General features: G+C 31.0%; 1 protein-coding gene across 1 annotated transcript in view; it reads right to left on the bottom strand.

The window, feature by feature from the left end:
- LOC142334724 (uncharacterized) overlaps nucleotides 1–19,958 on the bottom strand; it is a 47,112-nt gene extending 27,154 nt beyond the window's left edge. The window contains exon 1 of the mRNA XM_075382978.1: nucleotides 18,985–19,958. Within this exon, the coding sequence (XP_075239093.1) occupies nucleotides 18,985–18,997 (13 nt within the window). The 5' untranslated portion in view covers nucleotides 18,998–19,958. The remainder of the gene's footprint in view (nucleotides 1–18,984) is intronic.
- Nucleotides 19,959–23,259: the final 3,301 nt, after the last annotated feature.

Here is a 23,259-nt window from a genome sequence, read left to right as displayed (position 1 = left end):
TCTTGATTTTTTATTTGGCCGCGAACAATTTGTGAACACACCTCAATATGAATTTTTTCCAGTGCGTTTCTCAAAAAACTTCAAATTGACTCTACTTTTTGTAAAACATGCGCGTTGAAATCTTGTAAGATTAGCAGTAAAATCACAAATTTTAGCGGTGAAATGTGGTGATTTTTTGTAAGTTCAAAGCTTACTCTATTGGTAAAATTATATAAATTCATCGCTTAAAAAAGTTTCAAAAAGATTTATGGTTATTAGTGGGTAAATTTTCCGAGCGTCTTTTAACAAATGTATCTTAACTTTGTTGAACAAAAGACACTTCGAGGCGTTTCTAAGCGAAGGATTTATGTAATTTCACCGCTAAGTTAAGCGGTGAATTTGTGTAATTTCACCACTAAGTTAAGCGGAGAATTTATGCTATTTCGCCGCATTCACTGCTGTTCTCACACAATTTTAACACTTTTTTCTGAGCGGTGATTGTATGTAAGTTTACCACTAAGTTAAGCAGCGAACTTATGTAATTTCATCGCATTCACCGCTTGTCTTACAAAACCTGGACACTTTTTTCAAAGCGGTGAATTTATGTAATTCCACCGCTAAATTCAGCGGTGAAATTATATAGTTTGACCGCTACCAGGCTATTAAGGTTTTTTTTCACCGCATTCACCGCTTATCTTGCAAAATTTTCCGCGTTCGCCGCTTAGCTTACATAATTTTGCGTTGAATGGCTGTGACACCTGGACCCTGAAAATGATTTTTTTATTCTGAATAAATGAGATTAAACTGATACTTTGCCAGCGATCTGGGATATGAAAACTGCGCTTTCGCGATTGTTTTTTATTTTGCAAACAATTTGTAAACAGACGTCAATATTGTGAAAATATGGGATGTCAAAGAAACATCAGCTGAACTTTTTCCAGTGCATTTCTCAAAAAACTTGACAAGCAAATATGAACACAGGCCACTCTGTCAGTCAAAAACTGGAATTCCGATATGTCGATAGGTCCCCAGGGCTTTTAAGTCCGTTTGGTGACTTAAATGAAACGCAAACTTAAACCCATGTGAGTTAAAGAAAAGACACTGTTTGCTTGAGCTCTAGTTTTATTAGGTTGAAAATAGGAGCGAAATTTTTCAGGTAACTTCCCAAAATATGCAAATTGTTTTTACTGTCTAAGAGACGTATGATCATATCTACTTTCTCCGCTCGCTTTGAGACAGCGCAAAATTTTTGCATTTTTCATGGGCTTAATCTGAAAACTTGGTTTTGAGTTTCAGGCAAAAAAAAACTGGTGCGACCAAAGAGCGTCTTTAAGTTACTTTGTTTTATTTTTATGAGCATGTTGGGAGCTGTATGCACATATATCCTCATGTCATAATGATAGTTTTTATCTCCTTCATAAATCTAACTTTCACAAACCTTTTTTGTTTATCAGGATTTTTTATTCACTCAGGGCATTTTTTTTCTGAAAAGTTAGCCTAGAAAATGAAAAGTACAGATTAAAAGCATGGTAATACTCTATAACGGAGGCGCAAATTTTGAAAAACTGAAAAGATATGGAGTTAAAAGATGAGCAGAAATATAAAAGAAATGTGCTTATTTGTCGGAATTAGAGTTTTCTTGGGAAAAATAATTGGATTTTCATCAGAATCGGGTTGTAGCAGTACACATAACGCAACGCCACAAAGGCGGTCCTAAAATAAATTTGGTTGATCTTGACCTCGTGGATTTCGGCTACCTTTAATTGCGGAAAGTAGCCATCTTTTGAAGATAAGTTTCCAAAAAAAATTGTCTTTCCAATTTTGCGGGTTACGTTTCACGGGTTACGTTCAAAAACGGAAACCAGTTACAAGATTTGGTAACAAAAAGTCCAAAAAAATCACCTAGAGTGAATTTACCTTAACTTTTAGATTTGAGGTACATGGGAAAATACATTAAATTGGCCACTTTTGGGAAAAATAATTACCAATTTCCCCTCAAATTAAACAATTTTTTTAGTTTGAACAAGTTCTGTAAAATTCCTGCAAATCCATTTTATTAACATATCAAACGGACTTATTTATAATCATTCTTTCAATTTCAGATTGCGAAGCGCGTTCAATTGGTAATAGATAGCATATAACAGTCAAGACACCAGACGAAATATAACCTGATCCCTAATATTAATTATCCCTTGACTCTAACTAGCGCCATTTCAATAAAAAAATTCTGCTGGAGTTATTTTGTGCTTAAACAGGACCCCCTTATGCTTTCAGCGTTGGCAATTTTCTAGAGCACTTTAATAAGCTGCTCAATTTTAAGTGCGCAATTTGAAGATCTCAAATAAATTCTCATTAGTAGGACAAAATGAAGTTTCAATTAGACGGAAGATGAACATCAAAGTCGGATTGTTTTTAGCCAGACTCGTTGATCATAGAATAGCTTTGCTGAGAGGAATCACGTTTATTCAAATGCCAAAATTAAGTTGCAAAATTTGAAATAACAAAACGAGCTGAAACGTTTTATACAATTGCCAAACGGAAGAGAAAACAAGGGCGATTGGTATACATACTCTGTCTTTTGCACATGAAGGGTTCCAACCGGGTCTAGGAAATAAGCCCACATTTTTAAATTGAATTAGTCGAGATAATTTGTGCGGTTGTTATAGTTTCATATCAAGACCCACGGGCCATGGGTCGCGAGGCATGGCCAAGCGCACTAAATCTGCAGCTGGTTAAAAGTCAAGTTCCTTTGGGGTTTATTTACTATATAAAATTAAGTGCGGGATTTTTCCGTGCTTTTTTTGGAACCGGTTCCAACCTATTAAATAACCATTTTTTCATAAGTGTTTAAGGGGAACGTATAATTGCAGAGCAGACAAGAGCAATGAATTTTAAAATGATTAAACAGAATGATGATATTCGAAAACAGGGTGTATGTTCTACGCTCATAACCACCATTGTCCTAAGTCTTGTCCTAGGTTTTCTCAATCAACAACAATATCAGAAACACTTTGATCAATGACTTCCAGTTCTAAGTCTATGGGAAAGCTAAAAGATCAGAATAATGAAAATATAAGGAAAATTTTTGATGAAAGATTTGAAATGTACAAGCTTAATGTTTATTTATCAAAAAATCAAACGAGAGCAACGTAAGCCCTTTCAATTATAGTGATGGTTATCTAAACTATTTTAAAGTCCAATATCTTGTAAATTAATACAAATTGATTAAAAAAATACAAGCGTTAGTGTTTTCATTTCCATCGAAAACCACGGCTTCCAAAATGTTTCAGTTCAAATCAACAAATTTTGTCAACAAACAGTTCATTTTTGTCAATTTTTGGAAAGACGTGACCACTGCATCCTTCCAAAAATTGACAAAATTGAGCCCTCCACTGTTACTAGGAATTAGAATAAACAGAACAAAAATTGTTTCACCAGAATATCTGCGGTCTGCAATTGATCGGGCTGTGCTCCATTTGACCTATCTTTGGGCGCACCACCAATACGGCTCTGAGATGGAGGGGCTAACCACCAAGAAAAGACATCTTGTACGCTGTTTCATGACCAGTTTTCATTCAAAAACTGCCATTCAACTATTGAGTTCAAAATTCATAAACCGACCGACCGGTCAGAGATTTTTAGTTTTGACTCTATGACATTCGTTCCTGCGTCCGATCAGTTTTAACGTTTTTTCACCGCTGCATATTCTGTTGAGTTTTGAAAAGAAAGTTTTCGAAAAATATGTGCGCAATTCCAATTACAAAAATTTAATTTCTTTTTCCTAAAAAATGCAGAAACACACTTGTCATACGTCAGATGATTTTGTCAAACCACAAGGGACTGGTTTGTCGAATGTTAGTTAAATCATGCATTGAAGGGACTCACTTGTTTATTTTCAAAGCTAGATACAACTAAAGTTCAACCCAAATCACTCAATTGATTTAAATTGAGTAATGAAACAGCACTTCAATGCGCTTTAATCGATTTTTATCAGTAGTTTTTACATCAACAGCCGGAGAATCCTAAGTTAGGCATCTCAATTATTTGAATTGGAAAAGATTTAGATTTCAAGGAATCAAACTTGATTGTCATTCAAAAACAACTTGGCACTGATTTCAAAAAGTTCCTGTGCTAAAACTTTTTCTATAAGATAAAAATTTTTTTTATTGAAAACAACTACATAGTAAGAAAAAATTTGGATTGCTCATTTAAAACCGAAAATTGGAGTGAGATCAAACAATTTGAACATATTGTACAAAAAACCATCAAAATTTATCACTTCAAATTTTTATTCTGTCATTCTATGCAGAGGCAAAAACAATTAAACCAAACTTTCAATGTATAATCGCTACAGATTACTTCTCCTCTGTTCCCTCAGTAAAACAATTGAAAATCCTTGGAAGAAAACGCAAAACAAAATTCGGCTCTATGGGTTTGACGTCATTGTTACTAATATTTTGAAGTCAAGAACTGTATGTTTAAACAATAACAATTACGATAAAACATAATGGCTCCCAAAATATCACAGAGGACAAAAGAATGACTAAACAATGAAAACTATAGACATCGAAAACGTTATCCGATCTTACTAAATTTCAAATAAAAAAGCCTACAATGGGAGACGATTCTTTTTGGCACTCTCACAATCACTTTAGACAAAAGAGTTTTAAAAAAGGTTATTAAACATTTCTTGTTAAAGATACTTCAAATAGAACAGTAACCAGAAAGTTTAACTACGTATAAGAGGAAAATTGAAATCCGCTTTAGCTTTTGAAACCAAGTGAACAATTTTTGAATGAACATGGCAAAGCTAAAAAAAAGCTTAATATGAGTATTTTTATTTTTCTCCTAGCCATATTTGACTGATAACGGCCTTCTAGAAGTCTTTTTGCTGTAGCTGAACTGAAATAACTCATCTTTTTCCAGTGTCTACTGGTTTTGTCTGCCATTTGACGAGACAAACATTAGCCTTCTAAAAATTTGAAGGAGGATTGGCATCAGCTGTATTTTGCACAGTTATGATTCCCAGCCTACGAAAAAACTTTATAACAGCCATCATCAGCTGCTCCATTTACTCTTATTTAGACCGTAATTTTTAAAGATTCGAAGAAGAGTTATCAGGAGCTTCACTTCTTCTACTTCAGAGAATTATTGTAACGACTAGAAGAAAAGTTACGGTGATCTAATTTTTTTCCAATCGTTGACTTCTCCTTTCACAGGATGCAAAGTCAAATGGCGCCCTGTAAACAAATGTTTAGACCTATCTGCTGAACAAATATCAAAAGCAGAGCGCAAAAAGAGCAATTCTCGTTCATGCATTTTCTAAGAGAGCGAGAAAAATGATTGTGAAAGAAATTAGTTAAGCTCACGTACAGCTTATTAAAAACGGGTTTTATTAGTTTTAACCTTAACTTTATCAACAAAAGTTTTGTCTCACTTAGTTTGGCCAGTAATAATATGTCTAGAAGCCTTTTTTATATCAGCTGTAGCAATTATTCAATTGACAATTTTTGAGCGATTTTTTTGCAATTTTGCCGCTTTTTTCACAATTTTTACAATATTTTAAATTTTTTTTTGCAATTGAGGTCATTCATTGGTTGAGATTAAACATTATAGTGTATTTCGTGAGATCTTATTTTAATTTTCTTTGTTTTTGGAGTTGTGTTTGCTATAAAATGGAAAAATTATGATGAAATTCACTCTAATTTTTGAGTGTTTTTTCAATATTCTTGCCGATTTGCTACAATTCCGGGCTTTTTGAAATTTTTTGTTGGTCCCTAGTTAATCGAGAACACCTTTTCAAAAATATTTTTCCTGACAATTAACTCTTAAACTGTCTATAGGGCTTATTATATGATGTTTATATGATAATAAAACACTAAACTTTAATTTTTTTCAGATTTTTTATTTTCTTTTTTTTTCTTTTCTTATTTTTTATTGCTGAGTAGGATGTCGCTGACAAGATGGGGTTCATCAATGACGGTACACAAAATTTCTGAATGCTTGTTTCAAAATAGTTCTTGTGAAGCAGCATTTTTTTGGTTAACTTTTTACAAAAAAAAATACTGTTTCCTTTTCCTTTTTCGGTTTTCACAGTGTGTGCATAGTTTCATAGTTTATTCTTTCGATTGGTAATTGTTCATTGAATGAGATTAGTTTCAAATGGAAATTCATATGCCAATATTTATTTCGGAGTCGCAACTTGTGACAAAATGTAATCCGACTTTGTATCTTATTCTAACGGATTCGGTTTTTGTCATGTTATCATTACTGTTTTTGCTTAAAATTCACAACCATTAAAGAGTACAGGCACGTCTTGTTTGGTGATTACTTGGCTGAATCTGAGTGAATATCTACTTCGTTTTTTCTAAGTCGGTTTTGGAGTCTTCCGGCTACGTTTTACTTTTCCGAATTGTAAGTGAAGCAGGATGTAAAAGTCAATGCTGCTTACGAAAACAAGTGTTCAGGTCAATATGCCGAGTGCGCCGAAAAAAGGCCAAAAGAAGACCTAACGAGGCCATGGTTTTTGGTAAATACACAAATTTGTTTTAAATTTTTGTGAAATTGCGTATTAAAAGTGCTAATGACATTAATAGAATAAGAAGAGCAATCATTTGACAGACTTTGTACATAAATTGAGTAAAATTCGGAACTGAAAAAAAAAATTTCCGGTATGCTAAGCATTTAAACACAGTATGTAGATATTATTCGACATGTTGCAACTTCCAGAGGCAAGCTTTTTTTTGTATCATATTTAGATCCTCGAAAATTCATTATTTCAATAACTTTATTTGATTCCCCGCAATGGTCATCTGTATTAAATTGAAATCATTTAATCACTATTACAACCAGTTTGAGGGAAATATCAACTCATGATGTGATATTTAATTCATTGAAGTCTGCTTCAAGCTATATTAAACTAAGCGAACTTCAATTCTGACTCTTACACCGAAGATTTGCGTTTCTTGTCAAAATTTTAAGATACACTCTTCGGAAAGAGACCATTTTTTATTCAGATTTGCTTTTATAGTGCTCTTCCAGTGGAATGTCGATCACTTCAAACTTATTACTTGTCTGTATCGCGAAGGTATAAAATGTTTGCCAAGTTATCAATCAAAAATTACTATATACTAGAGAACTAATCCTCAAGCTGAAGTCGCTCAATATATCTAAAGTCGAGAACTAACTATCATTCAGTCCTTCGCTTTATAATTGAATTCAAAATTCTGACAAATTTCCCATTTATATGCACTAATGCATTTAGCGCAGTGCTAATTTCATCTGTGAATCCTGCTGTTGCTCTAACTTTTCACACAGCTGAATTTTCTCAAAGTATAATTTTGTTACTGTAAGGAGCAATTTGCTTTTCCATTTACATATTTTTCAGTGGTATATATCGCTGCATATATAAAAATATCTGTGTATTCTCTAGTGTAGAGATGCATATTAATAGTATGAAAAGTGTAAAAAGTCATTCAGGTGGAGGTGCATCAAAATAAGAGACTGAAAAGTCATATCAGAGGCAGCCGAGGGTAACCGAGCTTGAAAGAGGGACAGATAAGAGCTGCGGAAGCGTCTTTCGTCCTTTCACTTGCTCCTTAAATATTCGGACATTAGACCGATCCCCTTTGACCCATCGTCTGATGCTTTCACGCCACCCGAATCGAAAACAAAAAGTTAATCTTGTAAGATCTTGCAAGAAAAAATTAATCTTTGAAGACTCTTGTACGAGAAAAAAAATTTGCAAGAAAGTTGTAAGAAAAAATTGATCTTGTAGGAATCTTATTTTTGTTTAAAAAATATTTTTATTAACTATCTAAGAGTTTGAGGACTTAAAAAATAACTTAGTCAGTATGGATTTTGAATTCGACTTTTGTAACTCTGATTAAAGCTTGTACTGTATTTTTCACCATTTTTATTGAAAAGTTCGAGGTTTTTAATCATATTTTAGTGAAAGTTTTAATCGCTTTTGATAGTCATACTCGTGAAGTTTTGCATTACATCTTTTGGATCTTTTGGATCTTTTCAACAATTACCCCCCCCCCCCATAGGTACCAAAGGGGGGCAATTGTTGAAAAGATCCCATCTTTCCAACGCTTTTTGTGAGAAACGGTATCTGAATTAATTCAAAAATATCGACGTTTTAGTAGTTCTTTGCAAGTCTTTGTTAATAGAGGTTTACAGGCTTAGCCAAGATTTTGTTTTGATTATGCATTTTTTGACCGTTTTCTTACATTTTTCTTGAACATTTAAGTTAATGTAAACTGAGTTTTAATGCTGCTAACATTCAATGTTGTCGCGGATGTGAAATATAAATAAACCTTGCATATAATCTGTCAAATTTTGAGATTAAGTTTTTTTATCTAAACATGAGGGAAAATAGTAAGCACGTCCTATCTCATTTTGATCAGATAGGTTCAGGACACTTTAGTCACGTTTTTTTTCTGCTTTTGAGCAATTCTGAAACCGGCGATTAAATCAAACACTTCTGTGTTTTTTTCCATTTTGAACCAAATAAATTATTTGGGGATGTAATTAACTTTAATAGCTTGTCGATAATCATGAAAAACGACATCATTTCCTAACGAAGAGAGGTTTTGTCGCGAATTGCAAATGAGCAAATTTATTTAATTGATGAGTGGGCAGATTAAAAGTGTCAGTCATCATGTCAAAGTCACCGCATTCATCCTCTTACGTTCTCTGACGCACTTTTTTTACATCCATTATCATAATTAGAACCGAATCATAAGCTTTCAGATTTAAAAATGTTCGGAGAAGATACAGCTTCTATTTCGCGATGAATTAATCGGATAATACATTAAGAAATTCTGAGCATGAAAGAAACGAAATATAGAGAACTGCTATGAGTACTGCTGAAAAATTGATGTAATTCTAATTATTATAATTTTCTAGAATTGCAATGGCCTGTCATTATTATTGTTAGCATTACAGCAAAACTGCAAAATTTTCTGTAAAATTCTTTAGGATTCAAGTAATTGTTTTAAAAAGTAAACTATTATGTCAACAATTTCAAGATAATCATGATTGTGAATGGAAACATCTGCATTAAATTTATTTGTGACTGTGTGCGGGGGGGGGGGGGGGCTAAAGCAGAAGCAACTACTGTAAAAATGGACCATAACTGGGTTCGAACCAACAACTCTTACTTGCAAGCTTAGTGTGCTAACCATTATACCAACTGGTTTTAAGCTCTCGAACTTGGGCATCTCCTATAATTCATTCTCATGTTCTTTCTTGTTCCTCAAGGCTTCATTTTTCTAGCTAAGTATACGTTGAACAAGTAAAGCGTCTTGTGAAGCTAAGTCAAGCATATCTTATACAAAATTTACATAAGGTTGTTCTATATCAACCATATAACAAATTGTTTCTATCATCACGCTATGATAACAAAAATTTCACCAGTTAAAAAAAATAGCAACTCATGACAAGCATCTTAACTCTAAAAAATATTCCAATCAAGTCACATCTAATCACAAACATCACTTTGTAATCCAGCCCATTCAGACAAAAACTGACCATGGTCTGACCCTTAATTGAGAGCCAATAATTAGCAGTGCTAAGCAATTGTAGCTTGACTCGTGATAACGTAACATACACTCCTTTATCTCGACGAAACCTAAAATTGACTGGCTTTGTAAAATAATTTCAGGGGTCATCTCTATTCCGACAATTGATATCACAGCTTGTTCAAGGCACACTAGAAAAAACCTTTTTTTTTTCAAAAAAATGTCAGTTTTTTATCAGTGGTTTTCAAATGATAACTGAGGCACTAAAATTATCAAATAAGTTTATATGTCAAAAATTTTCAGCGACCATTCAAAATATAATTTAGTGTCCTTTTTGGAGAATGGATACAACACAACAAAAATACTGTTACTAAGAGATATGGAATAGTACGAAATAGCGAAATTAGGCACACATTTTCCAATACATCTTAGCAAAACAGCTTTGATGAATACAATACCAATATTACTAATTTTTGATTTCAAAAAATTACAAAAGCAACAGCTAGCTCTTCTAAATTATTGTAATCTGCATCGAATGATTAGACTGAAGTGCATTTGAAGTACAATTTTTTAGAAAATCAGTAATTTGTGGATCGTTCTTTTTCTCTTTCATCCAATGTAAACATAACTTATAGTGGGACCTACATAAATTGAAATATAAGGTGAACTAATGATTATAACTTTGTAGCTTTTTTTCCAAATTTTTTGGGCAATTGGAGTGATATTTCAGAATATGTATAATGCTATAAATCGTAATATCGCCTCTACTAAAATTTTAAAAAAAAATAATGTGACAACCAAAAAGTACATTAGTATGTTTACAACCTTATAACTAAAGAAAAAACTTTGTTCACGGATGAAATGGAAACGGTTCTCACCGAATTTATGGGAAGCGTTTTTGAAATTATCTAATTACTATACTGTAGCACTTATTTTTTCCTTGAAAAGCGCGTTGAGTGCGTAATAATAAATTTACAGCTGCTGTTATTCAGGAAGACACTAATTTTTCATTCAAAAAGAAATTGTTTTCTACGGCATTTCTTACTTATTATATTATTGGAATTCAAACAAACGAACCTTGATCAATAAATTGCTAAAAAAATTTATCTTCAAAGAGGCAATTCAGTTAACAATTCCTTCAAACCTTTGCAAAGGCGAAAACATTACTTTGTCGAAAAAACTGAGATTCAAATTGGAAGAACCATCGTCTACCAACAATTACAATGGGAGTTGATTGTCAGTCGACTATTATGTCGAAGTAATAATAAACAATAAACAAAAAAGTGGCTTCCAATGTAAACAAATAAGTCAAAAAGATTGCTTTGAAAAGAAAAAGAATAAAACTAGCAACAAGAATAAAACAATTGACAACTGAAAGTTGCAACAAAAAAACTTTGCACAGTTGTTTTGAGTACAATTTCTGGAAAAAATTAACGGATAAAATGTTTTTAGGTGCTTTTCAAATGATAACTGAGGCACTAAATTTATCAAATATGTTTATATGTCGAAAATTTTCAGCGACTATTCAAAACTGCACTCAAAATAAAATTTAGTGTCTTTTTAAGAGAATGGATACAACACAACAAAAATACTGTTACTAAGAGATATGGAATAATACGAAATAGCGAAATTAGGCACACATTTTCCAATACATCTTAGCAAAACAGCTTTGATGAATACAATACTACTATTACTAATTTTTGATTTCAAAAAAGTACAAAAGCAACAGCTAGCTCTTCTAAATTATTGTAATCTGCATCGAATGATTAGACTGAAGTGCATTTGAAGTACAATTTTTCAAAAAAAATCAGTAATTTGTGGATCGTTTTTTTCTCTTTCATCCATTTTAAACACAACTTATACTGTGACCTACATAAATTGAAATATAAGCTGAACTAATGATTATAATTTTATAGTTTCTTTTTTTCCGAATGTTCTGGGCAATTGGAGTGATATTTCAGAATCTGTATAATGCTGTAAATCGTAATATCACCTATCCTAAAATTTAAAAAAATAATGTGACAACCAATAGTATGTTTACAACCTTATAACTAAAGAAAAAACTTTGTTCACGGACGAAATGGAAACGGTTCTCACCGAATTTAAGGGAAGCGTTTTTTAAATTATCTAATTACTATACTGTAGCACTTATTTTTTCCTTGAAAAGCGCGTTGAGTGTGTAATATTCATTTACAGCTGCTGTTATTCAGGAAGACACTAATTTTTCATTCAAAAAGAAATTGTTTTCTACGGCATTTCTTACTTATTATATTATTGGAATTCAAACAAACGAACCTTGATCAATAAATTGCTAAAAAAATTTATCTTCAAAGAGGCAATTCAGTTAACAATTCCTTCAAACCTTTGCAAAGGCGAAAACATTACTTTGTCGAAAAAACTGAGATTCAAATTGGAAGAACCATCGTCTACCAACAATTACAATGGGAGTTGATTGTCAGTCGACTATTATGTCGAAGTAATAATAAGCAATAAACAAAAAAGTGGCTTCCAATGTAAACAAATAAGTCAAAAAGATTGCTTTGAAAAGAAAAAGAATAAAACTAGCAACAAGAATAAAACAATTGACAACTGAAAGTTGCAACAAAAAAACTTTGCACAGTTGTTTTGAGTACAATTTCTGGAAAAAATTAACGGATAAAATGTTTTTAGGTGCTTTTCAAATGATAACTGAGGCACTAAATTTATCAAATATGTTTATATGTCGAAAATTTTCAGCGACTATTCAAAACTGCACTCAAAATAAAATTTAGTGTCTTTTTAAGAGAATGGATACAACACAACAAAAATACTGTTACTAAGAGATATAGAATAATACGAAATAGCGAAATTAGGCACACATTTTCCAATACATCTTAGCAAAACAGCTTTGATGAATACAATACTACTATTACTAATTTTTGATTTCAAAAAAGTACAAAAGCAACAGCTAGCTCTTCTAAATTATTGTAATCTGCATCGAATGATTAGACTGAAGTGCATTTGAAGTACAATTTTTCAAAAAAAATCAGTAATTTGTGGATCGTTTTTTTCTCTTTCATCCATTTTAAACACAACTTATACTGTGACCTACATAAATTGAAATATAAGGTGAACTAATGATTATAATTTTATAGTTTCTTTTTTTCCGAATGTTCTGGGCAATTGGAGTGATATTTCAGAATCTGTATAATGCTGTAAATCGTAATATCACCTATCCTAAAATTTAAAAAAAATAATGTGACAACCAATAGTATGTTTACAACCTTATAACTAAAGAAAAAACTTTGTTCACGGACGAAATGGAAACGGTTCTCACCGAATTTAAGGGAAGCGTTTTTTAAATTATCTAATTACTATACTGTAGCACTTATTTTTTCCTTGAAAAGCGCGTTGAGTGCGCAATATTCATTTACAGCTGCTGTTATTCAAGAAAACCCTAATTTTTCTATTAAAAAGACATTATTTTCTACGGAATTTCTTACTCATTATAATATCGGTATTCAGACAAACGAATCTTGATCAACGTTTATATGAAAAAAAATCTTCTTTAATGAGGCAATTCAGTTAACAATTCCTTCAAACCTTTGCAAAGGCGAAAACTTTACTTTGTCGAAAAAACTGAGATTCAAATTGGAAGAACCATCGTCTACCAACAATTACAATGGGAGTTGATTGTCAGTCGACTATTATGTCGAAGTAATAATAAACAATAAACAAAAAAGTGGCTTCCAATGTAAACAAATAAGTCAAAAAGATTGCTTTGAAAAGAAAAAGAATAAAACTAGCAACAAGAATAAAACAATTGACAACTAAAAGTTCCAACAAAAAACTTTGCACAGTTGTTTTGGGTATAAAAAATGAAAAAAAAGTTAACGAATAAATTGTTCTTCCGGTAGGAACACAGGGATCGAAAAAGATCATTGTGTTTCAAATGTTGTTTTGTTCAGACAACTAAATATGTAATTCTGTAGAAAATATACAGTGGTTAGTAGGATCCCTTCATCAATTGAGTAGAATGTGTTTAAGTTTTTTTAATTTGTCCCATTTCTTATTTAAGTGAAAAATGTTTGTTTGAAGTTAGCACACTAGACACAGAAAATTTTTTATCATTTTTCAAGAACGTCCAGTTTTATATCAGTACTTTTCAAATGATAACTGAGGCACTAAAAATATCAAATAAGTTTATTTGTCGAAAGTTTTCAGCGACCATACGGAACTGCACTCAAAATATAATTTTGTGCTTAGTTAGGAGAATGGATTCAACACAACAAAGATAATGTTATTTAGAGACATGGAACAGTACGAATTAGCGAAAATAGGAACACATTTGCTAGTATATCTTAGCAAAACAAATTTGATGAATACAATACCATCATTACTATTTTTTTATTTAAAAAAGTACAAAAAACAAAAGCTAGCTTTTGTAAATAATTTTAAATGGCATCGAATGGTCAAAATGAGATCGCAGCATTTGAAGTATAATTTAAAAAACGAATTCAGTATTTTGTGGATCGTTTTTTCTGTCAGTCAATTTCTTCATAAGTTATTGTGTGACCTAGATAAATTAAAATATAAGGTGAACTCTTGATTATAATTTTTTAGCTTCTTTTATTCCTAATTTTTTTCACCGGTTGGAGTAATATTTCAGACTCTGTATAATACTATAATTCGTAATATCATCTATCCTAAAACTTAAAAAATAATGTGAGCACCAAAAAACTTAATAGTACGATTACAACATAATAACTAAAAAACAAACTTTGTTCACGGAGGAAATGGAAACAGTGCTGATCGAATTTAAGGTAAACGTTTTATAAATTAGCTATTTACTTTGTAGTAGCAATTATTTTTTTCCTTGAAAAAAAGTGTTGAGTGCGTTGTTTTCTTTTAAAAGCTGCTGTTTTTTAGGAAAACACTAATTTTTTATTCAAAACGAAATTGTTTTCTATGGCACTTCGTACACATTATAATATCAGTATTCAGATAAACGAACCTTGATCAACGTTTCATTGAAAAAAGCCTCTTTATTGAAGCAATTCAGTTAACAATTCCATCAAACCTTTGCAAAAGCAAAAACTTCATTTAGTTGAAAAAAAAACTGGGCTTTTCAAATGACAACTGAGACACTAAAATTATCAAATACACTAATAATTTTTCAGCAATTATGTGTTAAAACTTTTTTAAATGTTTTGTCCTATTTTGATCAGTCATTCAGCTCAACCAAATTAAATTTACTAAGAGAAATTGAATAAGAAAATATAGAAAATTTAGGAACAAAATTGCGAAATTGCAAATACACATTAGCAAAACAACTTTGAACTTTGATGAAATTTTTTTCACCGTTGCTTTTTTTTAAAATATCAAATTTCTCAAAAACAGAAACTAGTGCTTCTAAATAGTTTACAAATTGCATCGATTTATCAAACTGAGACCTGTGCATTTTTTGTATAGTTTTCAAAAAATTCAGTAGTTTGCGGATCGTTTTTTTTCTCTTTCAGCCAATTTCGACATAATTGAATAGGTGAACTACATAAAGTGAACGATAAGTTGAACTCATTGTTTTAACTTTCTAGCTTTTTTCACAAACTTTTTCGCCAAATGGGTTAATATTTCAAACTCTACATTATATTATATTTCTTACCACCACCTGTACTAAAATTTCAGCAAGAAACTTGAGTGCCAAAAAACACATTAGTGTGTTCACAACAAAATTATTCAAGAAAAAATTTTGTTCACGAATGAAATGTAAACACTTGTGACGACAGAGTTTTGGGGAAAGGTTTTTCACTTTATCTAGTTTCTATGCTTTATCTATTCTTTCTACTTTGAAAAGCGTGTTGATTCAGCTAACAATTCCCAATTCCTTCTAACTTTTTACGAACTCAAGAGTTTTACGTTGTTGATAAAACTCAGATTCAAATTGGAAAAGCTATCCTCTATCAAAAATTGCCTTAAAGGGAGGGATAATTGTCAATCAGCTGAATTGTCGAAACTACTCAGAAGCCATATACACAAAAGTTGTTTCGAATGTAGACGAATATATCAAAATGATTGCTTTGAATTGAGCAAGATAAAACAAGCAAAAATTGACAACTGATAGTTGCAACAGTAGCTTTGCACTGTTGTTTTAGGTTCGACCTCTGGAAAAAAATTTTGGACAAATTGCTTTTTAGGTACAAAAACAGGGCTCGGAAAAAATCAGTATGTTTCAAATGTTTGGGTTGCTCAGGCAACTAAATATGAAATTTTTTGAAAACTATACAATGGTTCATAGAATTCTTTCATCGAGCGAGTAGAATGTGTTTAAGTTTTCCTAGCAAGGTGGAAAAAATTCTTAATTGAGTAAATGTATTTTTTAAAATCAATACGCTAGACAAAGAAGTTTTTTTTGAGGATTTAGTATGTCGGAAATAAGTCTTTTTTAAGCAAATGAATTTGTTTAAAATGAGCACACTGGGCAAAATATTTCTCTTTTTTTGAGATTTTTCAGTTTTTGTTGTGATTTTCAATTGAAAACTGAGACCATAAAATAATCAAATAGGTTTATTTGCCAAAAATTTTCAGCGATCATGAAAAACTGCACTAAAAATTTGATGTTGTGTCCTATCTAGAGTAAGAATTCAGCGCAACCAGAATATTGTTACCTTGAAATTTTGAATAAGACAAATTAGAAAAATTAGGCACAAATTTGCAAATACATTTTAGTAATAAAGCTTTGATGAAAAATGTACCACTATTACCAATTTTTGATTCTAAAAAAATTTCACAAAAAGAGAAGCTAGTGCTAATTTTTTTGTAAATTGCATCCAATGATCAAACTGAAGTTTTAAGTATAAATTTTCAAAAAATTCTGGAATTTGTGGATCATCTCATATTTCAACCAATTTTGACATAACTGAAAGGGTGTGCTGCATAAAGTGATCGATAAGGTGAACTCATGGTTTTAACTTTCTAGCATTTCATTTTTCATAAGCTTTTTCGCCTAATGAGTTAATACTTCAGACTCTACATTTTATTATATTTCTTAATACCACCTGTACTAAATTTTTACAAAGAAACTTGAGTGCCGAAAAAACATTAGTTTGTTCACAACGACATAAATCATGAGAAAACTTTGTTCACGATTGAATTTGAAACACTTGTGACAGAATTTCTGGAAAATGATTTTCATCTAATCTAGTTTCTACGCTTTTTCAATTTTTTTTTAATTTGAAAAGCGTTTTGATTCAGCTAACAATTCTCAATTTCTTCAAACTTTTTGCGAACCCAAAAATTTTGCGTTGTTGATTAAGCTCAGATTCAAATTGGAAAAGCCATCATCAATGGTTATATTAAGAGGGGAAATATTTGTAAGTGGTGTAAATTGTCGAAATTAATCAAAGGCAATATACACAAAAGTGGATTCGAATGTAACGAATATTTCAAAAGGATTGCTTTGAAATGAGAAAGAATAAAACTAGCAACAATTGACAACTGAAAGTTGCAACAAACGCTTTGCACAGTTGTTTTAGTTTTAATTTCCGGAAAAAAACCAATGGATTAATTGTTTTTGAGGTACGAAAACAGGGCTAGAAAAAAATCATTATGTTTCAAATGTTTTGTTTGTCAGGACAACTAAATATGTAATTTTGAGAAAAATATACAATGATTCATAGAATCCCTTCATCGAGCAAGTAGAATAAGTTTAAGTTTTCCTAGCAAGGTGGAAAAAATTCTTAATTGAGTAAATGTATTTTTTAAAATCAATACGCTAGACAAAGTAGTTTTTTTTTGAGGATTTTCAGTTTTGTATCAGTGCTTTTCAAATGATAACTGAGACATTAAAGTTATCTATAAAATTTGTATGTGTAAATCAGTATTCAGCTATCATTCAGCAATGTTTTCAGATATCATAAAAAGCTTCACTAAAAATTATATTTGTGTCTTATTTGTAGTACGGATTCAGCGCATGCAAAATATTGTTACTAAGAAATATTAAATAAGACAAATTAGCCGAAATAGGCACAAATTTGCAAATACATATTAGCGAAACAATTTTGATAAATATTTTTTACTATTATTACCATTTTTTAGTCTAAAAAATATCACAAAAACAGAAGCCATCACTTCTAAATTGTTTGTAAATTGAATCGAATGATCAAATTGAGATCGGCGCATTTTAAATTTTTTTAAAAAAATTCAGTTCTTTTTGGATCGTTTCCTTCTCTTGCAGACAAATTAGACATAATTTAGAGGGTGAACTACATAAAGTGAACTCCAATGTGAACCCACGCGTTTAATTTTCTAGCTTTTTTCTTAATTGTTTTTGGAGTAATTTTTCAGACTCTATGTAAGGTTATAATTCTTAATCCCACTTGTCCTAAAACCCTACAAAATAACAGAAGCACCAAAAAACACATTAGTGTATTAACAACGTAATTATTAAAGAAAAAACATTGTTCAGGGATGACATGAAAACAGTTCTGACAAAATTTCCGCGAAATTCTTTTAATTTTATCTGTTTACTAAGCTGTAGCAATTGTTTTTATCTTGAAAAGATTGTTGAGATTGTACTTTTCATTTGATATCTAATAGCGGCTGTTTTTTAAGAAAACCCTCATTTTCCATTTGCAAATTAAATTGCGTTCTACAGCACTTCTTACACATTATAACATCAGTAGTCAGACAAATGAACCTCGATCAAGGTATCTTTTTTTTTAAAAAAAATTTTTTTAATGAAGCGATTCAGCTGATATTTCTTTCATACTTTTTGCGAAACAGGAAATTTTGCCTTGTTGAAAAAACAGATTCAATTCGCAAGAAACATCATCTATCAACAATTACATTAAGAGGAGGGATAATTGACAGCCGACTAAATTGGCAAATTATTCAAAATAATATGCACAAAAGTGGCTTCGAATGTTAGCGAATAATTGAAAATGACTGCTTTGAATTGAGCAAAAATAAATTAGCAACAATTGACAACTGAAAGTTGCAACAAATGCTTTGCACAGTTGTTTTAGGCACAATTTCTGAAGAAAAATAATGAATTAATTGCTTTTCAGGTACGAAAACTGGGCTCATATAACAATCTTTATGTTTGAAATGTTTTTTGTTCAGTCAACTAAATATGTAATTTTGTAGAAAATATACAATGGTTCATAGAATCCCTTTATTGAGGGGAATGTGGGTAATTTTTCTTACTGTGTCGACAATAATTCTTATTTAAATAAATATGTATGTTTGGAATTACTTAAATCTTTCTTTATGCTTGAAATACAGTTGTAATTATCGAAGCATTGACAGTTGTTCCGGAGAACAATCTGGTCATTATCTGGTCAATAATTTGATCATAGCAATTTGGTCATGGTTCCGAAACGGACTACGAAAAGCAAATGAAAATTAACATAATCTCAAGGGTTAAAATATGAAAACCAGGGAATGTAGTCAAAGTTTGAAAACAAAAACAGTTTGTGATGGAAATTTTATTTGATCTTACCTGATTTTGACATTTCTTGTAATGGGCGACAAAGTGAGAAGAATCTAAGAATTTGAAGGTAATTTGGAAAATTCAAAAACAATTTTGAAACAGTTGTTAGGCGTAGTGTATTTATATTCAGTTGGTTAAATAATATTAATTAACGTGATTTCTCTACGAGTTAATTAGGAGAAATAATCGAAAATAATCGAATGTCAAAAGGAATTGTTCATATGGTTAAAAATGAACAATTATTGTTAATGTTTGAAACGGGACTTGACAATAATTGAACAATGTTTATTTTCTCTCTGCTTTTGTTTTGTTTTTTTTTTCGAAGAGTATTTCAATGCTTGTTACGATGTTTCAGAGATAGTAACAAAATTATTGTTTTATTGAAGCGAGAGCGATGTTTGTTGTTTATATTAAATTGAAAAAAATAAAAGGTACTCGCTGTTTCCTTCTTGCCTATTTCTGATGTTAGTTTTTTTCCCTGCTCTCAGTAGTTTTTAGTTCTCAACGGCTAGAGGGTGCTTAAGAATCATGCAATAATTGCTCGTTGATAGTGGAAAATGTATGTTTACAAAAGGATGGAGAAATTTGATTGGCTCCCTGTTTATCTCTTCACGTTGCTAAAAGCGAAGCCACATTCTACTTTTCCTCCCACAACTCTTTCTCTCTTTTATTTTTCAAAAATAAACAACTCGGGGCAACGTAAACAGTGTGTAAGGCATTTTAGACTGTGTGCTTTGAGGGAAGGGGAAGTTCAGCATTGTTTACTTTGTGGGAAGAAACAACAATCTGTAAACTGTACTGTTGGGGAATAATTAATTAGGGCTTTTGTCCAGACTAGAGAAAGGTGCGCCAATTAAGCGGTCAATCAAATTGCATCACGAACTTTTAATATGACTGATGGGTGTTAAAAAGATCTTTTCGTTCACTTCAAATGTTTTCACACTCGAATGAGATCTTTCTCGAGATTGCGAATTCGCATTAAGTTTCATCAATTATTGATGTTGTTATTGACTAATGATCTAACTCGTTAGATCGAGAGCAATTAATATGAGTCATAACTCAACTCTGAAAAGATTGTAAAAGAAATTTGTTTTATTGGTTAAAGGTGCCCAAAAGAAAAGTTACTCGATTAAACAAACTGAACTGGCTACGGATACTGAAGGATAGAATTTAGCTGTCAATAGAAAATAAGACAAAAATAAATTTTTAAAAAAAATAAACTCACTAAAATTGAAACAAAGTCTATAAAAGTATGCTTCACGTTAACACGAAACCATTTCGATTATTTATCGAGATACAAAAATCAAAATGCCGCAAACAAATTTAAAGGCTATGAGGTGTAATAAATCTACACTGTGTCAACCGTTATTGAAATAGCAAAATTGGGAATAGCTACGCAATTATATTCTTTTTTTATAATAACACGTTTTTGTCAGCCTAAATTGTGCGCATTTTTGTGGGCGGTGAATTGACCATAAATAGCCCTTCATTTCTTTTCAAACAATTTTAAACATTCCATAATAAGCAGGATGGTCATAGGTTCTCTGTTAAACCAAAAACTGGTTCGACAAATTCGTGCTCAACGCAAAGGAACAAGAACAGATAGTCAGTAAAAAGACATGATTTCATAGGTTTTGCGCGACTGATTAGTGGTAAGTTGGACTTAAGTTCGGCCCGGGTCGAGGAGTCAAACTTAAAAAATGGCGAAAAGAGAAGAGAAAGAGAAAGGGCGAACTAGATTTTTCCACCGTTACGTCACCGCTTTTTAAGTGCGGAAACATTGGAAAAACGCTACAGAGTCAAGAACTAAATAAAAGTGGATGAATAATCAAACGTAATTGAGACTTATAAACAGTGAGATTGAGTTACATGGTGACCAAATTAAAAGCAAAAAAAGACAGTTGAAAAAAACTTCAAAAAAAATTAAATTTAAAAGTCATTAAAACAAACAGCTATCATCTTTATCTAGGTGGAGTTATACGTCCTGGGGAAGCACTCGAGACACATTGTTATCATGTATATGGCGGACAACAACAACAGGAAAGGCAAAGATTGAAAAAACAACAAAAAAGCCACAAAGTTTTGAGAGATAACTTGGTCTCACCCCAAAAAGCATAAACTTTTCAACAAAAACAAATAATATATACAGACACGCACTTTTCCAACGCTTTTCAATTTTCCTACTATGCTTTTTTTTCGATTAGATATGCCAGCAATTTGATAATTTGACAGGGAAATGAAATGAACTCATAAAAAATGCAATTATGCTCAAAAAAGAAAATGAAAAAAAAATCATTTGAAAACGCGTAGTATCAGAACAAGGAAAACATTAATTGAACATGAAACCGTTTTCAACAATAATGTATTACGCACACGGAATAGGTATCTGCTTGTTTTTACTGAGGCTGCGCCCGAAGTTGAGAGATATAAGATAAAATAGAGGCAAAGTTCAAAAATTCACCGATCTTTTCTTAAAGCAAATATAAGTCAAAAGAAACATTAGATAACAACCGAAATAATTGTCTAGGTTTATCTATTCCTGCTAAAAAATTAACTGCATCTTTGATAAGGGACACTTAGTCATAGGGCTACAAAAAGTATAACAAATAAAGGCAAAACTCAAGAAGTCTATAAAATTTTTAATAAAACAATTCGTCAAAGCCATAAAATCCATGAGCTTATCTCTTAAACCATATTATAATTTCGTTGGACATCTTTTTTGAAAACATTATCGGACATTAATTGAGCCCTGATTTGAGATTCTTGTCAGTAATTTACATAAAAACAATTACAAAGCGGAAACGCTTTGAAAAAAAGTTCGCGCCCCATTTAAATCTAAAAGTTTTTTATCGTAAGGATCCACGGCGAGATCAAGATCAGCCCAGATATTGCTGCGCGTCCAAAAAATGATGGCGAAATAGATCAGTTTTTGAATAAAATTTTCAGTTTGTCAAAAAAAATAACGCTTTTTTTGTGATTATCGAGTTTAAATTATAATTATCCAGTTTAAATTTGCAAGAAACTTGCAAAATTCTGATCCAGAAGACTCATAAAGCCGGCGGGATTAACCTAACTCCTTTTTGATCTTAAGAAGATTTCGACAGCAGTTTTAAGGTGTCTAATTCCAGCAAATATAAAGCAAGTGGGCTAAAAAAAGCAAATATGGTCCTATTTGTCTCGAAAAAAGTCTGATTTTTGAAAAATTTAGCATAAATTCTAGCCAAAAACTTTGGATCGAACCACTCAGCAACCCACCACTTTTATCTTTAGAGATGAAATAAAGAGCAGTACAGTTCACTATTTTTACATTTTTTTAGGCAAAGTTGACAAAAGTTTGGTCAAAAATACTGAAAATGTGAATAAAAACAGCAATTATTCACATAATTTTGAACCTCGATAACTCCCTATAAAAAGCGAAAAATGAAAAAATCTTTGTAATTCCTTATTCTACGCTGGACTGGATTCCTAAATACCACACACAACTATCTACGATGATGAAATCGATCGGCCAAAATTGACTGAACAAAAAAACCCCTTTGAGTATATAGTTCCTCCCTCCCCACTAAAGTGGGCGTCAGAACAAAAAGAACAAAAATTAAAAGTGGACATTTCGATATAACGCTGGAATTAACGGTGGAAGTTTCGATAATGGAGTGGAACTTTTCACAATTAAATAGAAATGTTCACTGTTAAATCCACCATTAAATCGAAATCTTCACTGTTAATTCACCGGTAAGTTGAAATGCCACTATCAATGCTAACGTTTAGTTTTTGATTTTCCACTTTATATATATATATATATATATATATACATTTTTCATAATTTATATGTAAATTGAGCTGAATAAGGCATTGCATATATATATATATATATATATATATATATATTTATATATATATATATAAATGTATACACATATACATATATAAATATATATAATTATGAGTGATAAAATTAATTGTGTGTATAAAAGATATATATATATATATATATATATATATATATATATATATAAAGATATACATATATATATAGATGTTTGTAATAATATATATAAATATATATATATATATATATATATAAAATTATATAACATAAATATATATATATATATATATATATATATATACGTATATATGTATACATATTTATATATATATATATGAATATATAAATATATATATATAAATATATATATATATATATATTTATATATATATATATATATATATATATGTATATATATATATATATTCATATATATATATATATAATATATATAT

The sequence above is a fragment of the Convolutriloba macropyga genome, chromosome 2 (genome assembly GCF_964194025.1).
Source record: "Convolutriloba macropyga chromosome 2, txConMacr16.3, whole genome shotgun sequence".
Lineage (NCBI taxonomy): Eukaryota > Metazoa > Xenacoelomorpha > Acoela > Convolutidae > Convolutriloba > Convolutriloba macropyga.
Note: the sequence above shows the minus strand (reverse complement) of the source record. Positions and strands in the feature narration are given on the sequence as shown.